This window comes from Myotis daubentonii, chromosome 15, assembly GCF_963259705.1.
Source record: "Myotis daubentonii chromosome 15, mMyoDau2.1, whole genome shotgun sequence".
NCBI lineage: Eukaryota > Metazoa > Chordata > Mammalia > Chiroptera > Vespertilionidae > Myotis > Myotis daubentonii.
The window spans coordinates 2,754,047-2,771,840 of NC_081854.1; the positions used below are offsets into that span (position 1 = coordinate 2,754,047).

General features: G+C 47.1%; 1 protein-coding gene across 1 annotated transcript; it reads right to left on the minus strand.

The window, feature by feature from the left end:
- Window positions 1-6,905: 6,905 nt before the first annotated feature.
- On the minus strand, window positions 6,906-13,340 carry NCR1 (natural cytotoxicity triggering receptor 1). Its single transcript, XM_059665748.1, has 7 exons — window positions 13,066-13,340; window positions 12,954-12,989; window positions 12,461-12,742; window positions 9,872-10,150; window positions 9,567-9,617; window positions 8,447-8,494; window positions 6,906-7,747 (listed from the first exon to the last, which is right to left on the minus strand). Exons 1-7 carry the CDS (start codon window positions 13,172-13,174, stop codon window positions 7,569-7,571), a joined length of 984 nt encoding a protein of 327 aa, XP_059521731.1. The 5' UTR covers window positions 13,175-13,340; the 3' UTR covers window positions 6,906-7,568.
- Between the last annotated feature and the right edge of the window lie 4,454 nt (window positions 13,341-17,794).

Below are 17,794 nucleotides of genomic sequence, written 5' to 3' on the forward strand. Positions count from 1 at the left end.
GGACCCTTCAGTCTGCAGGCCGATGCTCTATCCACTGAGCCAAACCGGTCAGGGCGAGGGCAATTTTTAATTTTTTTAAATCTTCACCTGAGGACATGCTTATATTTTTTTTTAAGAGAAGGGGAAGGAAGATAGATGAGAGAGAGAGAAACCAATGAGTGAGAAACATCAATCTGTTGCTTTCCACAACCTTGCTGATTGGGGATCTAACAGGAAACCCGGGTATGTGCCCTGATCAGAATCAAACCCACAACCTTTCAGTGCACAGGACGAATTGCCAACCAACGGAGCCACATGGTTCAGGGTGAACCAGCACTTATCAATATGCCCTAAAGCTAACTTAGCATAAACTTGATGCTTGTTATACTTAGTCTAGGAAAAAATATTATGACATTGATGATTGATTTTTCTCCCCCCGTTTTTCTGAGCCACCTCAGGTATTTCTTGGCCTAATAACTTAATAGTAGCCCCATAGGTTGACATGATTGGTGTAGTTTATGATTTTCTAATGCAGGAGTTGGTAAGGTTTTTTTTTTTTGTCTATAAAGGGCCAGATAGCCAATATTTAGGTTTTGCAGACTACATGGTCACTGTGACAACGACTCAACGTTGCTGTTACAGTGCAAAAGCAGCCATAGACAATACGATAATGAGGGGGCGTGGCTGTGTTCCAACAAAACTTTATTTACAAAAACAGGCAAGGGGTCAGATTTAGCTCATGGGTCCTAATTTGCCCAGCCCTGCTATAATCTATCCTGTTATCTTTCAATCCTCACTTGATATTTCACTGATTTTTAGAGAGGAAGGCAGACAGAGGAATATGATCGGTTGTCTCCCATACTCACCCCAACTGGGGATTGAACCTGAAACCTTTTTGGAGCATGGCATGATGCTCCAACTGAGCCACCTGGCCAGAGCTAATCAATTCTTATTGATGAAGCACAGATCTGATCATATCACAGTTGGCTTTAAACTTTCAGTAATTCCCTGTGTGCAACCCATTCCCCGGGAGAACACAGCCTCTGTGATCCACAATCTATTGCTGGTAATTCATAGAAAAGCAGCAAAGCCACTTCAGAACATCCTTTAAAAAGTAAATTCAAAAAATTAAATTCATTGAGCACTAATTCCTAGACACTGACAAAAGTGAGTCATCTCTATTTTCCCTCAAATTTTTTTTTAATCCTCACCTGAGGATATATTTCCATTGACTTTTTAAAAATTGTTTTATTGCTTAAAGTATTACAAAGAATATTACATATGTCGCCTCCCCGCCCCTTGACATTCCCCTGGCCTCCCCTACCCCCCAGTGTCTTATGTCCATTGGTTATGCTTACATACATGCATACAAGTCCTTCGGTTGATCTCTTACCCCCCCTCCCCCCGCCACGCCCCAACCCTCCCCAGCCTTCCCGCTGTAGTTTGACAATCTGTTTGATCCTGCTCTGCCTCTGTATCTATTTTTATTCATCAGTTTATAATGGTATTTATTATCCATAAATGAGATCATGTAGTATTTTTCCTTCATTGACTGGCTTATTTCACTTAGCGTAATGCTCTCCAGTTCCATCCATGCTGTTGCAAATGGTAAGTATTCCTTCTTTTTTACAGTAGCATAGTATTCCATTGTGTAGATGTACCACAGTTTTCTAATCCATTCATCTGCTGATGGGCACTTAGGCTGTTTCCAGATCTTTGCTATTTCCATGGATTTTTTAAGGAGAGTGGAAGAGAGAGGGAAAGACAGAAATATCAATGTGAGAGAAACACATTGATTGGTTGCCTCCTGCACGAGCCCCAACCAGGGCCCAGGCAAGGGAGGAGCCTGCAACTGAGGTATGTGCCCTTGACCCGGATCAAACCTGAGACCCTTTGGTCTGCAGGCTGATGCTCTATAAACTAAGCAAACCTACTAGGGCTTCACCAAGGTTCTAAAAATTATACATTTTTATTGATTTTAGAGAGGAAGGGAGAGGGAGAAAGAGACAGAAACATCAATGATGGGAGAGAATCATTGATCGTCTGCCTCCTGCATGCCCTACACTGGGGATCGAGCCGAAACCCAGGTATGTGTCCTTGACCAGGAATCGAACTGTGACCTCCTGGTGCATAGGTCAACACTCAACCACTGGGCCACACAGGCTGGACAATTATTGTATTTTTCAATTACAGGTGATATTCAGTATTTTATATTAGTTACAGGTATACAACATAGTAATTAGACATTTATATAACTTCTGAAGTGATCCCCTCCCAATACTTCAAGTATCCCCCTGGCACCATACATATTTTTATGACAATATTATTGACTACTAGAGGCCCAGTGCACGAAATTTGTGCACAGGTAGGGTCTCTAGGCCTGGCCGGTGATCAGGGCTGATCTGTGGGGCAACTGGTGGGGCAATCAGAGGGCCCCCGTTGGCACCCACGTTGGCTGGCTTGGCGCCACCCTCTCACTGGCCCCACCGCCCCCACTGCTGCTGGTTGCCTCCCTCTGGGGGGTGACCAGTGGGATGATCAGAGGAGACCCTGCTGGTACCCACCTTGGCTGGCCTGGGGCCTGTGGGCAGCTCCTGCGTTGATATCTGCCCCTGGTGGTCAGTGTGCATCATAGCGACCGGTTGTTCTGCTGTTTGGTTGATTTGCATGTTAGGGTTTTATTATATAGGATGTTCCCTCTGCTGTATTTGACACCCCCCGTGACTGTGCTGTAACGGCTAATTTACATTCCTTAATCCCTTCACCTTTCCCACCCAGCCCCCAAAGGCCCCGTCCCATCAGGTGGCTAGCAGTCTGTTCTCTGTGTCTATGAGTCTGTCTCTACTTTGTTGGTTGGTTTAGTTTGTTCCTTAGACTCCACATGTAAGTGAAAGTATATGGTGGTTGTCTTTCTTTGACCAGCTGCCTCCTCATTTCTCTTCCACATCTCTTCACCTTTCACATTTTTCATTCTGTGCTACATGTTGTGGGTTAAACATCACACCCGTGAGCTGAGAAAGAATGACCCAAGTGGAAGATAAAGGCCCCTTTCTGAACTCAAGTACGGAAGTAGGCGGGCTTAATTTAGCTGCTTGTGGTTCTCAAGTGAGGACGGTTTTGCCCCAGAAGGGATACTTGGCAATGTCGAGAGACTCTGTGTGTGTGTGTGTGTGTGTGTGTGGCAAAATACACAGAACATCAAGGTTACTGTTTTAATCATTTTAAAATGTACTATACAGCATTTGGTGAATTCACAATGCTGACCACAGGGTGGGGTGGTGATCGGGGAGGAGAGGCAGAGGTGGGACATTCCATCATAGGGGGGGGACAGGGGAGGGAGGAAGAGGTGGGTCATTTCATCATAGACCACGGGGGGGGGGCAGTGGGAAGGCAGAGGTGGAACATTCCATCATAGACGGGGGTGGGGGAACCAGTAGATCCACTGCTCAACCTCCCATCCTAATGCAGTCCTTAGGGTCTGGCTAGAGCAGCGGTTCTCAACCTGTGGGTCGCGACCCCTTTGGCGGTGGAACAACCCTTTCACAGGGGTCGCCTAAGACCATCCTGCATATCAGATATTTACATTATGATTCATCACAGTAGCAACATTACAGTTATGAGGTAGCAATGAAAATAATTTTATGGTTGGGTCACCACATGAGGAACTGTATTTAAAGGGCCAGAAGGTTGAGAACCACTGGTCTAGAGCAGGCCTAGTACCGTTCTGGGACCCAGGCTCACCGTCTGGACCTCTCTCTGGCCCAGTGTTTCTCAGTGGAGGGTGATACCGGTTTCCCCCACGCCCAGCTCAATGCCTGGAGACACTTTTGGTTGTCACAACTGGGGGAGGAGAAGGTCTTGGCGCCTGCTGGGTAGAGTCCAGAGATGTTGCTAGACACCCCACAATGCACAGTGCAACCCCCTCACCCAGACAGCAAAGAATTATCTGGTTCCACATTTCAGCAGTGCTGAGGCTTAGAAACCCTGGTTTAGCCGACTCTTTGCCAGAAACTAAGAACCACCTGGGGCCACTCGATGTGGGCAAAGGCAAGCGTTCAAGTCCAGGGCGATTCTCCAAACTCAGCTTAGAGCGAGACACCCCTGTTTTCAGAGAACTCTGCATTAGGGTCCGTGCCAGTGAAAAGAGGTAAAGCAAAGCTGGAAGAGATAAACAGACTGTAAAAAAGTTCTCTACCCGGCCCTGCTGACCTCTCCACTCACCTCTCGCAAGGGTTCTCCCAGCTCCCTGTGCTCCAGCCGGGCTGGGCTGCCTGCTCCTTCCCCGAGGGTGCACTGAATGCAGGCGCTGCCCTTGCTGCTCTCTGCCCAGTGGTGGGTGTTCTGGGTGTCACCGCTGTGTCTCACACCACCCCTTCTCACACAGGCACCGCCTCCTCACCCTCCTGTGCTCTGACCAGATCCCATGCAGGCTCCTCCCCACTAGGTGTGCCTTCTCCCATCACCCTGTCTACATCCTTCTAAGCCAGTGGTTATCTGGGGCGTGATTTTTGTCCCCAAGGAGACAGGTGGAATTATCCAGAGATATTTTTGGCTGTGACAGTTGGTGGGGGTGTATGTGTGCTCCTGGCTGGAGGACAGGGATGCATCTTGGCATCACACAATGCTGTGGAATGAACTGTGTGTCTCTCCCCCCAGCCCCAAATGCACATGTTGAAGCCCTAACCCCCCTCGTGTGACTGTGTGTTGAGATAAGGTCTGTTTAGGAACTATGAAGGTTAAAGGCGGTCATAAAGGTGAGGTGCTAATTCAATAGGATGGGTGGCCTTATGAAAAGAGGAAGCCAGACGAGATTGGGCGCGTTCAAGGTGCATATAAGCATAACCAATGGACACAGACACCAGGGGGGTGAGGGCATGAGCAGGGTGGGGGGTGGAGTGGGGGAGCAATGAGGGGACAAGAACACGTCTGTAATGCCTTAGTCAATAAAGAAAAACAATGTAAAAAAATAAAAAGAGGAAGCCAGTGGTATCTGTCTCCAGGTGTGCGGATGGAAGAAAGTCCATTCGTAACTAAATCAGGGAGAGCTCTTGTTTTAGGTTTATTGCTTTTAAAATATGTATGTTTTTATTGATTTCAGAGAGGAAGAGAGAGAAAAACATCAATGATGAGAGAGAATCATTGATCGACTGCCTCCTGCACGCCCTACACTGGGGATCGAGCCCGCAACCCAGGCATGTGACCCGACGGGGAATGGGACCGTGACCTCCTGGTTTCGTAGGTTGATGCTCAACCCCTGAGTGACGCTGGCTGGGCTGTGTTGATTGTTTTAATATGTGGAAATATCTATGGCAAATACTTCACCCCAAAACTAAAACATGTAAAAGTCAAGGTGCAAAAGTGAATTTATTGACTTGGGCTCCAGTGAAACCAGGAAGACCTTTCTTACCAGAAACCCAATGGGTCAGCAATTTGGTCTTGGATATATCTATATCTATATCTATATCTATATCTATATCTATATCTATATCTATATCTATATCTATATCTATATCTATATCTATATCTATATCTATATCTATATCTATATCATCTATATCTATCTATCTATAAATGGTAAAGTGTATCATTTCCTTCTGATTCGTGTGACACATTTTTCTAACAGTGACCAGAAGCACAAGCGTAGGTACAGAGAACAGAGCAAAGTGACCGAAAACAGGGTGGGAATTTTTACAAGTGGGAGGGACACCTTTGTAGGTGGAAAGATGACGCATTCAGGTTAATTGGGGGGGGGGGAAGCTGATAAAAATAACCTGAAGGTCTGGCAAAAAAAAAAAAACCACACACAAAAACATCAGGTTCAGAGAAACAGATCGGGGCATTCATTTTGGGGAAAGCGAAACCATGGGCTTCAATGAGATCAACCCAGACATGTGTCCAGAGAAAGAGGGGAGCCTGCCAGTGAACCCCGAAGCTCCAGCGTTGGGGAGGCTGGAATGGATGGTGCAGGAGCCGTCAGAGAATGAGCAATGAGCAGAGAAAGGCAGTGAGAGCCGAGGAGGAAGTGGTCGTAGACGGCTGGCCGGGGAACAGAGATAAAAGCCTCAGACATGGCCACATGGCAACGTGTCCACGGCAAGTTCCAGGAAACCCATTAGCGTTTGTCATGAAAACAGCTCCGGAGGAAGTGGGGGTGAGAAACCAGTTTCCAGTGGTTGGGGAGTGACATGAAGGGGCACAGCCAACCGGGGGTGTGGGTCCTTTCTCAGGGGAGTCGGGCTCCATACCCAGGGACCTGTAACACCAGGGAGGCGGACGTTCTCCTGCAGAATTGACTCCATGTCTGAAGCTTTAACTCTTGCTTCTTTTTATTGAAAATAAGAATTACGACTATTATTATTTAAATGAAGAGTTCTGCAAGTCCCCCTTGCATTTCCTGGAAAAATACCTCACCTGCTTTTTCTTATATAAAAATACTTTATTGGAACATCAAGTCCTTAAAGCAGTTACAGAAAATGGGACATGATTGACATAAAAACATTTGCTAATATTCCTTATTTTCATCCATTGAATACACTTATATAAAATATGTTTTTATTGGTCTCAGAGAGGAAGGGAGAGGGAGAGAGAGAAACATCAATGATGAGAGAGAATCATTGATCAGCTGCCTCCTGCACAGCCTGACTGGGGATCTAGCCTGCAACCCAGGCATATGCCTTTGACCAGAATTGAATCTGGAACCCTTCAGTCTGCAGGCTGATGCTCTATCTAGTGAGCCAAACCAGCTAGGGTTGAACCTGCAACCTTCTAGTGCAGTGGTTCTTAACCTTCCTAATGCCACGACCCTTTAATACCTCATGTTGTGGTGACCCCCAATTTCATTGTTACAAATTCAACATAATTAAAGCATAGTGATTAATCACAAAACAATATGTAATTATATATGTGTTTTCTGATGGTCTTAGGCAACCCCTGTGAAAGGGTCGTTTGACCCCCCAAAGGGGTCGCGACCCACAGGTTGAGAACCGCTGTTCTAGTGTATGGGAAGACACTCCAACCAACTGAGCCCTCCTGCCATAGCAGATGTTCTATTTTTTTAACAGCTAAGTAATATTCCACAGACTCATTGATAGAGGACAAGCTGACAGCTGTCAATGGGGAGGGTGGTTGTGGGGCTGGGTGAAAAAGGTGAAGGGATTAAGCAAAACAATAAAACAACAACAAAAACCTTACAGACATTGACAACAGTATGGTGATTACCAGACCGAAAGGGGGTGGGGGTGGGGTGGGAGAAGGTAGGCAAGGGTAAAGGAGGGAAAAATGGTGATGAAGGAGACTTGACTTAGGGTGGTGAACACACAATGCAACGTACTATTGAATTGTACCACTGAAACCCATGTAATTTTATTAACCAATGTCACCCCAATACATTCAACAACAACAAAATACTGAGAACCTAGAAGAGACAGTGGGATCTGCCTGCAGGAGACATTTAGCCTCTTCATCCCTCCTCCTGCCTTGGTTCATCAAACTCCACGCAGTTGTCCCCTGGTTTCCTTCCAACATAGAGGTCATCCAGCTCAAGGTCAAGGTCAGCATTCAACTTCACCTATGGCCACCGCATCTCTCGATCATTCGTCCAGGGCTCCTTGCCATCTGTACCTTCTCCTGCGTTCCTGACTTGAGGCCCTTTTTGTCTTCTTCCTCAAAAGCCGGGTGTGGGCCAGGAGGCACATAAGGGCCACCAGGACCAGGAGGCCCAGGCCGACCCGAAAGAGGTTCTCCGCCGTGTAATCCCAGGGGATCAGATCTGGGGTCAGAAGAATGGTGATCACAGGCAGGAACAGATCAATAGCATCTCATCCTGTCTCCTTCCCAGGCCCTAACTCATGGCCCGCGGACTGCATGCGGCCCACACGAATATTCCTGTGGCCCGGCCAATATAATGGTATGTAAGAAATGTTTTAATAAAAATTTCATAACTTAATTTTTATGATATTCTGTTATACATAATTATTAATAACAAACTACAATGTTCGCTAATGACTGATGACTATAATCGAGTTGCATTCATTTCCCTTACGCGTCTTATGCACAGGCGCACCATTTCTCTCCACTAATACCAGCAGCAAATATTTTAGCAGCTGATGGCCCCGTCATTAGTCTTGGACTGACTTGTTTGGTGTGCACAACGGGAAATATTTCGCTTTTGGAGAACAAGAAAAATTTATTTGCATGACGCTTATGAATTTGTGCAGTTATTCAGTGTCTAGTAAGTTCATGTTCAAGAAAAAAATATTATTTTTTATTAAAACGTTCTATTGTTTTGTGTTAACGATGACTCATTTATTTCAGCCCTTTGTATTCAGCACGTCTCTATCGAAATAAGCCTACGTTTCTATGAAAATTGAAACTTTTGTTTTTTTGTGGCCCACACCCACTTAAACCTTGTTAGCCTTTGAGTTTGACATGCTTGCTCCAGAGCCTGCATCCCCAGCTGCTCGCTTACCTTTCCGGAGCCCCTTCTTTGTGGTTGACCAGTGGAGTTCCCAAGAGTCTGCAGGAGATAAGGAACGTGGATAAGGGAGGAAAGGAGATGGTGTGGGCCTCTTCCACCCCAGCCTCTCTCCTCCCCTTGGATACACCCCATGGCATCCCAGTGCTTTTCAGGGTCCCCTACCCACCCTCCAGGCCCCAGCGGCTTCATCTGGCAGGTGGAATGGAAGAGTCAAAAGGCAGAAGAACAGGCGGAAGAATTCAGCTCTAGGGCTAGGAAGCGAGTGTCTTTATGCCAGGCCTGTCTTCTCGCTGAGCCTCAGTTTCCTCAGTGAGTCAACCTGTATCATTTCTTCTTCCTCACACACAGGAAAGGTCAGGCTTGCCACTTTCTCAAGGTCCTACATGAGCTGCCCCAGCTCCACCCCATCCCCACTGGACATGATTTCCAGTCCCCCTGGCCTCCTTAAAAAATTGTTTTAAAAATTTTTGTTTGTTAATCCTCACCCAAGTATATTCTTTCCATTGATTTTTAGAGAGTGGGGAAAGGGGGGAGGGTGAGAGAGAGAGAGAGAGAGAAAGAGAGAGAGAGAGAGAGAGAGAGAGAGAGAGAGAGAGAGAGAGAGAGAAACATCAATGTGAGAGAGACACATGGATTGGTTGCCTCCTGCACACACCCCAATTGGTGCCGGGGATCGAGCCTGCAACCGAGGTCCATGCCCTTGACCGGGAGCTGAACCCCTGACCCTTCAGTCTGAAGGCCTACACTCTAATCACTGAGCAAAACTGGCCATCTTCCTGGAACTGTCTTTCTCCAGAGAGCCTCAGCTTTTGCTCAGAGGCCTCCTTCTCTGTGAGGCGAGCTGAGACAACTCTGCATATTATTTCGACCTGCCTTCCCCATCCATCACCTTAATGGCAAAGTTCTGCTTTGTCTCCTCCCATCCCATCATTCCCTGCGCAAGAGCTGTCTGATTGACGGAGGCGCTGTGACTGACTCATCATCGGTGCCCTCCCGCTGGAATCCAGGTCACAGGAGCAAAGGCATCGGTGTGGTTGACCGAGGGAGCAGTAGGTGATGGCGCTGGGAGGCTCTGAGTCCCTCCCCACGTTTAGAAGCACCTGTTACTCACCTGGGGAAGGGGGCTGTCCTGTGGATGCCAGGTCAGCGACCCCGGCATCTCCTGACAATGGAGACAAGAAAAAAGAAAAAGTGAGGGTTTTGGGTTCCCTCTGATCTTCCCACCTATTATCTATGCCTAGTCAGCTGATATTCTTCCTCATGAACAGTCAACTGGGCCTCAAGGAAATGGACATGGGTGAGGCATCGCTGGGAGGTACAAAGCTCTCTCTACATCATCCCAACTGGTCCTCATTACGTGTGGGGGTCCCTTGGGATTCCAGAGAGGCCCTGGAGAAACACCGGGGGCGTCCTCACCTGTGACCAGGAGCGTCACAGGCTCACTGGGGAAAGACCACATGTGCTCGTTATAGGAACCGAAACACTTGTACGTCCCCCTGTGGGCTGTGGTCACGGGGCCCATGGAGAACGCTGCTGGACTGTTGCTGACTCTGCGCCACGGGCGGCTGGCCATCCCCTCCTTATGCAGAAAGAACGTGGTCGTTGCCGTCTCTAGGTGGCAAGAGAAGGTCACGTTCTCTCCTGGGAGCACCTCAGGCCCAGGGTGAACGGAGAGGGTGGGCCTGTCATACATTCCTGTGGGAGAAAGGGATTGGAAGGCAAAGGGCGTCTTTATCCTGCCTCCTAGACCTCCCACCCCTTCCCTTCCCTTGTCTTTACTTTTTAAAATATTATTATTATTATTTTTTAATAATCCTCATCCAGTCAATGGATATTTTTCCATTCATTTTTAGGGAGAGTGGAAGAGAGAGAGGGAAAGACAGAGAGAGACATCCATGTGAGAGAAACACATCCATTGGTTGCCTCCTGCACATGCTCTGACCAGGGCTCCAGCTGGGAAGGAGCCTGAAACTGAGGAACATGCCCTTGACCGGAATTGAACCTGGGACCCTTTGGTCCGCAGACTGACGCTCTATCCACTGAGCCAAACCCGCTAGGGCCATCTTAACCACTTTAAAAAAAATCCTCACCTGAGGATATGTTCATTTACTTTAGAGAAGAAGAGAGAGAGAGAGAGAGAGAGAGAGAGAGAGAGAGAGAGAGAAGAGAAGAGAAGAGGAGAGGAGAGAGAGAGAGAGAGAGAGAGAGAGAGAGAGAGAGAAGAGAAGAGGAGAGGAGAGGAGAGAGAGAGAGAGAGAGAGAGAGAGAGAGAGAGAGAGAGAGATTGGCTGCCTACTGTGCATGCTTTGACCAGGAATCAAACTCACAACCTATCTGGTGTATGGGAGGATGCTCCAGCCACCTGAGCCACCTGAGCCACCCTGGCCTGATTACTTCGAAGTGCACAGTTAGGTGGCATTAAACACATTCATGTTGCTGTGCCACCATCACCCCCTTCTATCCACAGGACTCTTTTCATCTTGCAAAACTGAAACTCTGGCCCCATAACCAACAACTTCCTCTTTCCCCTCCCCTTAGGCCCTGACACACCCTCCCCCACCTCTATTCTCCTTCCTGTCTCCATGAATGTGACTATTCCAGGGACCTCAGAGAAGTGGAGTCAGGCAGTATTTGTCCGTTTGTGATGGACTTACGTCACATGGGTTTCACCCCCGTCGTAGCACATGTCAGAATGTCCTTCCTTCGTAAGTCTGGACAACATGTCCTTGTGTGGATGGGCCACATATGTGTAGAAATATATATTTTTATTGATTTCAGAGAGGAAGTGAGAGGGAGAGGGAGAGAGAGGAAGAAACATCAATGATGAGAGGGAATCATTGACCAGGTGCCTCTTGCACTTCTCTTACTGGGGATTGAGCCTGCAACCTGGGCATGTGCCCTTGACCGGAATCGAACCCGGGACCCTTCAGTCCACAGGCCGACGCTCTATCCACTGAGCCAAACCACATTCTGTTTACCCCTTCATTTGTCGATTGGCACTTAGGTTGTTTCTACCTTTTGGCGACTGTGGACAGTGCTTCCACGAACATGGCTGTACCGAAGCCGTCTGTGTTCAATGAGCACTCCAGGCAAGTCCACATTGGCCTACGCTTGAGAACACTCCTCAGCCAAAGGGACCCCAAGATTACCCTTTCTTCCTCCCTCCCTCCCTATCACGTTTACCCTGTCCTACTTTGTCAGGCCGCCATTTCCTCCTCATGAGCTACTGAATTGACTTACGCATCCGGACTCTCACTCCAGGTCTGTCTTGGGCGAGAGTCCAAGTGCCGTAAGATCAAGGGTACCTGGTGGAACCTCTCTGGGAGGGGTTCTGTTCTCATCCAATCACTGGCTGATGCTGGGGCTGGGAGTGGGGGGCCTCTAGCATCATTTGAAACCAGTGTGAAGGGCCCTCTCAGAGCTAGAGTGCTACATATGCATGGCTGGGTTCAGAGAAAGTATCCCAGTCTCACCTCATCTGCCCAGCCTGTGTCTCTCATCCATCACAGGGGCTGTTTTTTTGAGGACACCCCTCCTCCAATCATCCTTCCTTGCACACAAACATCCATCTCAGTGTCTCCTACCTGAAGAACTTGACCTAAAACAAATCTGATCCTAGAATGTAGAGATAACTCTCAAATAGACAACCCCTGTAGGAAGTGATTAGTCGCCCTCCCCCAAGACAAATGGTATTTGAGTGAGGTTTGGAAGAGACTAAAAGAGATGAATAGCCAGGCTGGGGTGGCTCAGTGGTTGAGTGTCGACCTGTGGACCAGGAGGTCATGGTTCAACACCCGGTTTGGGCTAGATCCCCAGTAGAAGTGCAGGAAGCAGCCGATCAATGATTCTCTCTCACCGTTGATGTTTCTATCTCTCTCTCCCTCGCCCTTCCTCTCTGAAATCAATAAAAATATTTTAAAAAAAGGAGCGAGATTAATAAATGATGACACTCCCCAGGATTCAGGCCTAGGAGGAGACTCTCCAGCTGGAGAAGGGGACACTTACCTGTTATCACCAGGTCCAGAGGGTCACTAGGCTCTGACCAGAGCTCCCCAGTTCGGTAGAAGCACGTGTACTGCGTTGCAGTGGAGGAGGTCATGGGCTGGATGGAGAACTTGACTTTGTTCGTCATCCCAGGGGCGTTCGGTCTCTCCAAGGTGATTAGTCCCTCAAAATGCAGCTGGTACTCAATGGCCCTGTGAGTTCCCTGGCACCAGACGAACACCGACGCCCCGTTTGGAACCATGAAACTGGGTTCGGCCCAGATGAGGGGCTTTGAGAGGGTCTCTGGAAGGGAATCAGAGGCTGGAGGGCATCCAGAGAAAGCCCCTCCCTACCCCAATTCCTACCCAGCTGCTGGCCAGCCCTCCCGTTGTTCTCAGGTGGAGACAGCGGTCGGCCTCACCTGAAACCCATTTCTGGGCCAACTTCTACACTTTGAACCACGGACACTATGCCCAGCCTGGGGTGACGCTGGGGTTTTGAAGGGAGGACTTACGGTTCTGGGCGCCGGCCCTCAGGCTCAGATACAGTCCTGGAAGATAGGAACAATGAGCCAGGGTGCCCCACCTGGACCCTGGATCCCACGTCCTGTCCCCATAGGAACTCACCGAGGCAGAGCAGGGAAGGGAGTGTAGATGGCATAGCAGAGTCTACCAGGCGGGCTGGCGGGCGGGCGAGGAGCAGCTGGATGGAGGCAGAGCCCAGCAGACCAGGCATATGCACAGGAAGTGGTGAGTGAGGCCCAACGCCTGCCCACACGGAGCTCTCATAATGGACTGGTTTGCAAGAAGGCTCTCAGCTCTTCCTCACCTCTGGTCGGGCGGCGTAAGGAGAGGACATGGTTCTCACACCACTTCTGATCACAGCCTGAGGCCTCACCAGATCCTCCGACAATGGTCTGTCTTGTCTGAAACTCGTTTCTGGGTCAACGTCTACGTTTTGAAAGGTGGACATTATGCCCAGAGAAGGTGGTGTTCAAGCAAAAATCTTAGAATTGTTATTATTTTTTTCAATGTTTTGGTTAAATTTTAATTTAAAATAGTGCACTGACCGTTCTGTGCAGAGCAAATTTAAATTCATATTTTCTCCAATAATAAGGAATGCATATTATCTGGATTATAATGATAAATTATATAAAAGAGGTGTTTTTTTCTTTCTTGGAGTGTTTTATGGCACAAATATGATAAAAGACTGACTATTTAGTGAACTTTGGTAGATTAGCTGACTATTTTTTAAAATTTAAGCTATTAATGCTCAGTAAAACCAATTTTTATCTTTACACTGCTATTTTATCTAATGTACAAAGAATATATAATGTATAAAATGTACCTTGTAGAGAGAGAGATATACAGCAAATATCATATATCAGAAGCACAAAAATTAATAACTTAGTGGTCTATTATTTTTTAAGTTGATTTTGAGAGAGAGAGAGAGAGAGAGAGAGAGAGAGAGAGAGAGAGAGATCAATCCGCGGTCCCACTCATTTGTGCATTCATTGGTTGAATCTTGTATGCTCCCTGACCGAGGATAGAACCAACAACCTTGGTGTGTCAGGTCAATGCTCTAACCCAGTGGTCGGCAAACCGCGGCTCGCGAGCCACATGTGGCTCTTTGGCCCCTTGAGTGTGGCTCTTCCACAAAATACCACGTGCGGGTGCACGTACAGTGCGATTGAAACTTCGTGGCCCATGTGCACAAATTGGTTTTCGGCCTGGGCGAGTCTATTTTGAAGAAGTGGCGTTAGAAGAAGTGGGGGGGTGTCGGTTGGTCGGGCGCAGGCGGCCGTGGGATACGCAGCGCCAGGGAGGCGTGAGCGATTCATGCACGAGTTGAGTGAGCCAGTCAGTCAGCAGTCTCATTGTGCAGTGGTTAGTGCTAGTTGCGTCCGCAAATCGCGTGCGGGTGACAAAAGTAACTACTCGAAGCATAAAGTTACCTGTATTTTTCCAACCAGCTGCAAATCCTACAGGTATTTTTGTCATCAATTTAAGAATTGTAATTCTTTTGTGATGGCTTTATTATTATAAAATGAAACATTTTTTTTTAGGTGTCCTGTTTGAGATGGCTACAAAGAAGAAGCAAAGAAAAACAGAAGACAAAAACTGTGAATTTAAAGTAGAATGTATCCACCTATATAGTTTAAGTTTAAAAAATTTGGCTCTCAAAAGAAATTTCAATCGTTGTCCTGTTGATATTTGGCTCTGTTGACTAATGAGTTTGCCGACCACCGGCCTAGACAGTCTCCACCACAATGTTTTTACAACATGTTGAAGGAAGGTGTCAGCCCCTTGTGTAGATAACATCTTGCTCAAAGGCTGCCTTGAGGGGAATAAAAACAAAACAGATATGTTCACTCCTGATTGAACTTGTAGGCAGATTCTGACCTAAAATCGCCAGCTCTGTTCTCCCTGGGTAAAGCATCGCCTGTTGGATTGCTCCGTCTTGTCTTCCCATAGTGGCATCTCCAATATAGGACTCACCAAGAGTAAGGTTGAGTGCTTCCAGCTAACTTCCTGTTTTGCATGGTTTGGAGACCTTAGTCTTGATGGGTCACAGGAAGTAGTGGGTGAGAAGACAGGGCTACGCATCAGAGTTTCCATGTTGACCTTATGTAGATAGCGAGAACACAGCTCATGCAGGTGAGAAAGCTGGTTATGTGTGTGGGTTTTTTTGTTGCTGTTGTTAATCTTTACCCGAGGATATTTTTTCCCATTGAGTTGTAGAGAGAGTGGAAGGGAGTGGGGAGAGAGAAAGAGAGAGAGAGAGAGACAGAGAGAGAGAGAAACATTGATGTGAGAGAGACACGTCGATTGGTTGCTTCCCACATACGTCCTGACCAGGGGGATCGAAACGACAACTGATCTTCTATAAAGAAAGGGTGAACTGCCAGGATGGCTATAAATCAACAAACAACAAGTGCTGGCAAGAATGTGGAGAAAAAGGGAACCCTCATGCACTGCTGGTGGGAATGCAGACTAGTGCAGCCACTGTGGAAAACTGTGTGGAGTTTCCTCAAAAAATTAAAAAACAGAATTGCCATTTGATCCACTTCTAGGAATATATCCTAAGAATCCCAAAACACCAAATCAGAAAGAATATATGCAATCCTATATTCATAGCAGTGTTATTGACAATAGCCAAGATGTGGAAACAGCCCAAGTGCCCATCAGTAGATGAGTGGATAAAAAAGCTGTGGGACATGTACACCATGGAATAGTATGCAAATGTGAAAAAGAAAACTCTGTTAACCTTTGAGACAGCATGGAGGGACCTGGAGAGCATTATGCTAAGGGAAATAAGCCAGTCAGAGAAAGATAAATACCACATGATCTCACTTTTGGTGGAATCCAATGAACAGAATAAACTGATGAATAAAATAGAACCAGGGGCATTAAAGCATGCAACAGACTGATGAATCTCAGAGGAAAGGGGGAGATGGGAAGAGATTAACCAAAGAACTTATATGCATATTGGCATTGCCCATGGACACAGACAACAGCCTGGTGAAGGCTTAGGGTGGGGCGGGAATTAGGTGGAGGGGGCAACAGGGAAAATAGAGGGGACATCTGTAGTACTCTCAACAATAAAGATACAAGAAATACAAATGAAAGGGTGAAAAAAGTCAGCCAGGAGAATTGAGAATACTTTGCGTTATTATTATTTTTTAATTACAGGAAATGAGTTACACCGAGGCTACAGGTGAGAATTTTCTCACCCACGTTCTGGAAGGTGGGGTGCAAACACCTCAGACTCATACAAGAACCACCACTCGATTAGCTTGAAAGTGGTTCTGAGCTCCTCAGCATCCCTTCCTCCCATGTGCTCTGATGTTATCCACCTGCAGCCCCAGGCATCTTCCTGGTGGCTGCCAGGGCTTGGTCCACAGGGCTACCCTGCCTGGTTTTCTGCTCACTCGGGCTCGGTTCAGGCACCTCTTGCCAGTGTCCTCCGTGTGAAACCTTACGGCTGTGCCAGTTTTCAGCCAGTGTGGCCAAGAGAGCCAGGAGCACCAGCACGGCCGCGCCCAATTGGATCAAGTTCTGCACCGTGTAGTCTTGGCTCATGGTACCTAGAGACACAATTCAAAGGGGATGGACCGTCACTGGTCATGTTCCATATCATTTCAGCTCCAGAGCCCAGGAATGGGAGCTCATTTTTATTTTTAAAAATACATATTTTAAATATATTTTTTATTGATTTCAGAGAGGAAGGAAGTAGGAGAGAGAGATAGAAACACCAATGATGAGAGAGAATCATTGATTGGCTGCCTCCTGCAGGACCCCTACAGGGGATTGAGCTGGCAACCCTGGCATGTGCCCTGCCCGGGAATCAAGCCTGTGACCTCTTGGTGTGTGGGTCGATGCTCAGCCACTGAGCTACACCGGAAGGGCAGAACCAATATAATCTCATTAACCAATGCCACCCCAATACATTTAAGAGAAATTTTTTTTAAAAAGAAAGAAAATCAGAGGTGGGTCACTCTAAGGATGTGTCAGGGATCTGTTGTCTCAACCATGTTCCTTAAACATGATTCTGAATAATGGCCTCTCCTTGTTTTCATTGGGTGTTGTCTAGGAGAGGAAGTGAAAGCCAAATGTGACAGGAGTGAGAAGAGCTTCTCTCTCCTCGGCCTCTGGGTAATGGCTCTCTACTGCCCCGCTATGTTTCTCAATGCATCTCGCTATGTTCCTGCCCAATGCCAAGGCCCCGGACAGCCAGCTGGAGCCCAGAGAAGGAGGGCATAAAGTGGAAAAGCACTTACATGTTTAAGTGAAATATTTCATATATATGTCATCTGTAATACAGTATATGAAAGGTATCCTATATAATAAAAGGCTAATATGCAAATCGACTGAACAGCAGAATGGCCGGTTGCTATGACGTGCACTGACCACCGGGGGCAGATGCTAAATGCAGGAGCGAGAGGGTGCAGGCTGGGCTGAGGGACCCCCCCCCCCAGTGCTCGAATTTCATGCACCAGACCTCTAGTAAACAGTAAGTCTAATATGCATGTGTATACCATACTCAGTTTGAAAAATAGAATATTCCTAGAACTAGAAAGGAAGAATAACCTAGTGCTTAAGAACTTGGACTCTGGAGGCAGCTAATTCTGTTGCAATCTAGGCTCATGTAATCTTAGCTGTGGAATAATGGGCAAAATCACAGAATCTTAACGATGTAGTCCTGGAAAAAAGACTTGAAATGTCTGTGCCTCCATTTTCTCAGCCTTAAAAAAAAAAAGAGATGACTTACTTATTGGGTTTTTATGATGATTGAGTGAGCGTGAAAGATACCTAAAACAATGCCTGGCAAAAATAAAAAGGCCCACGTATATTC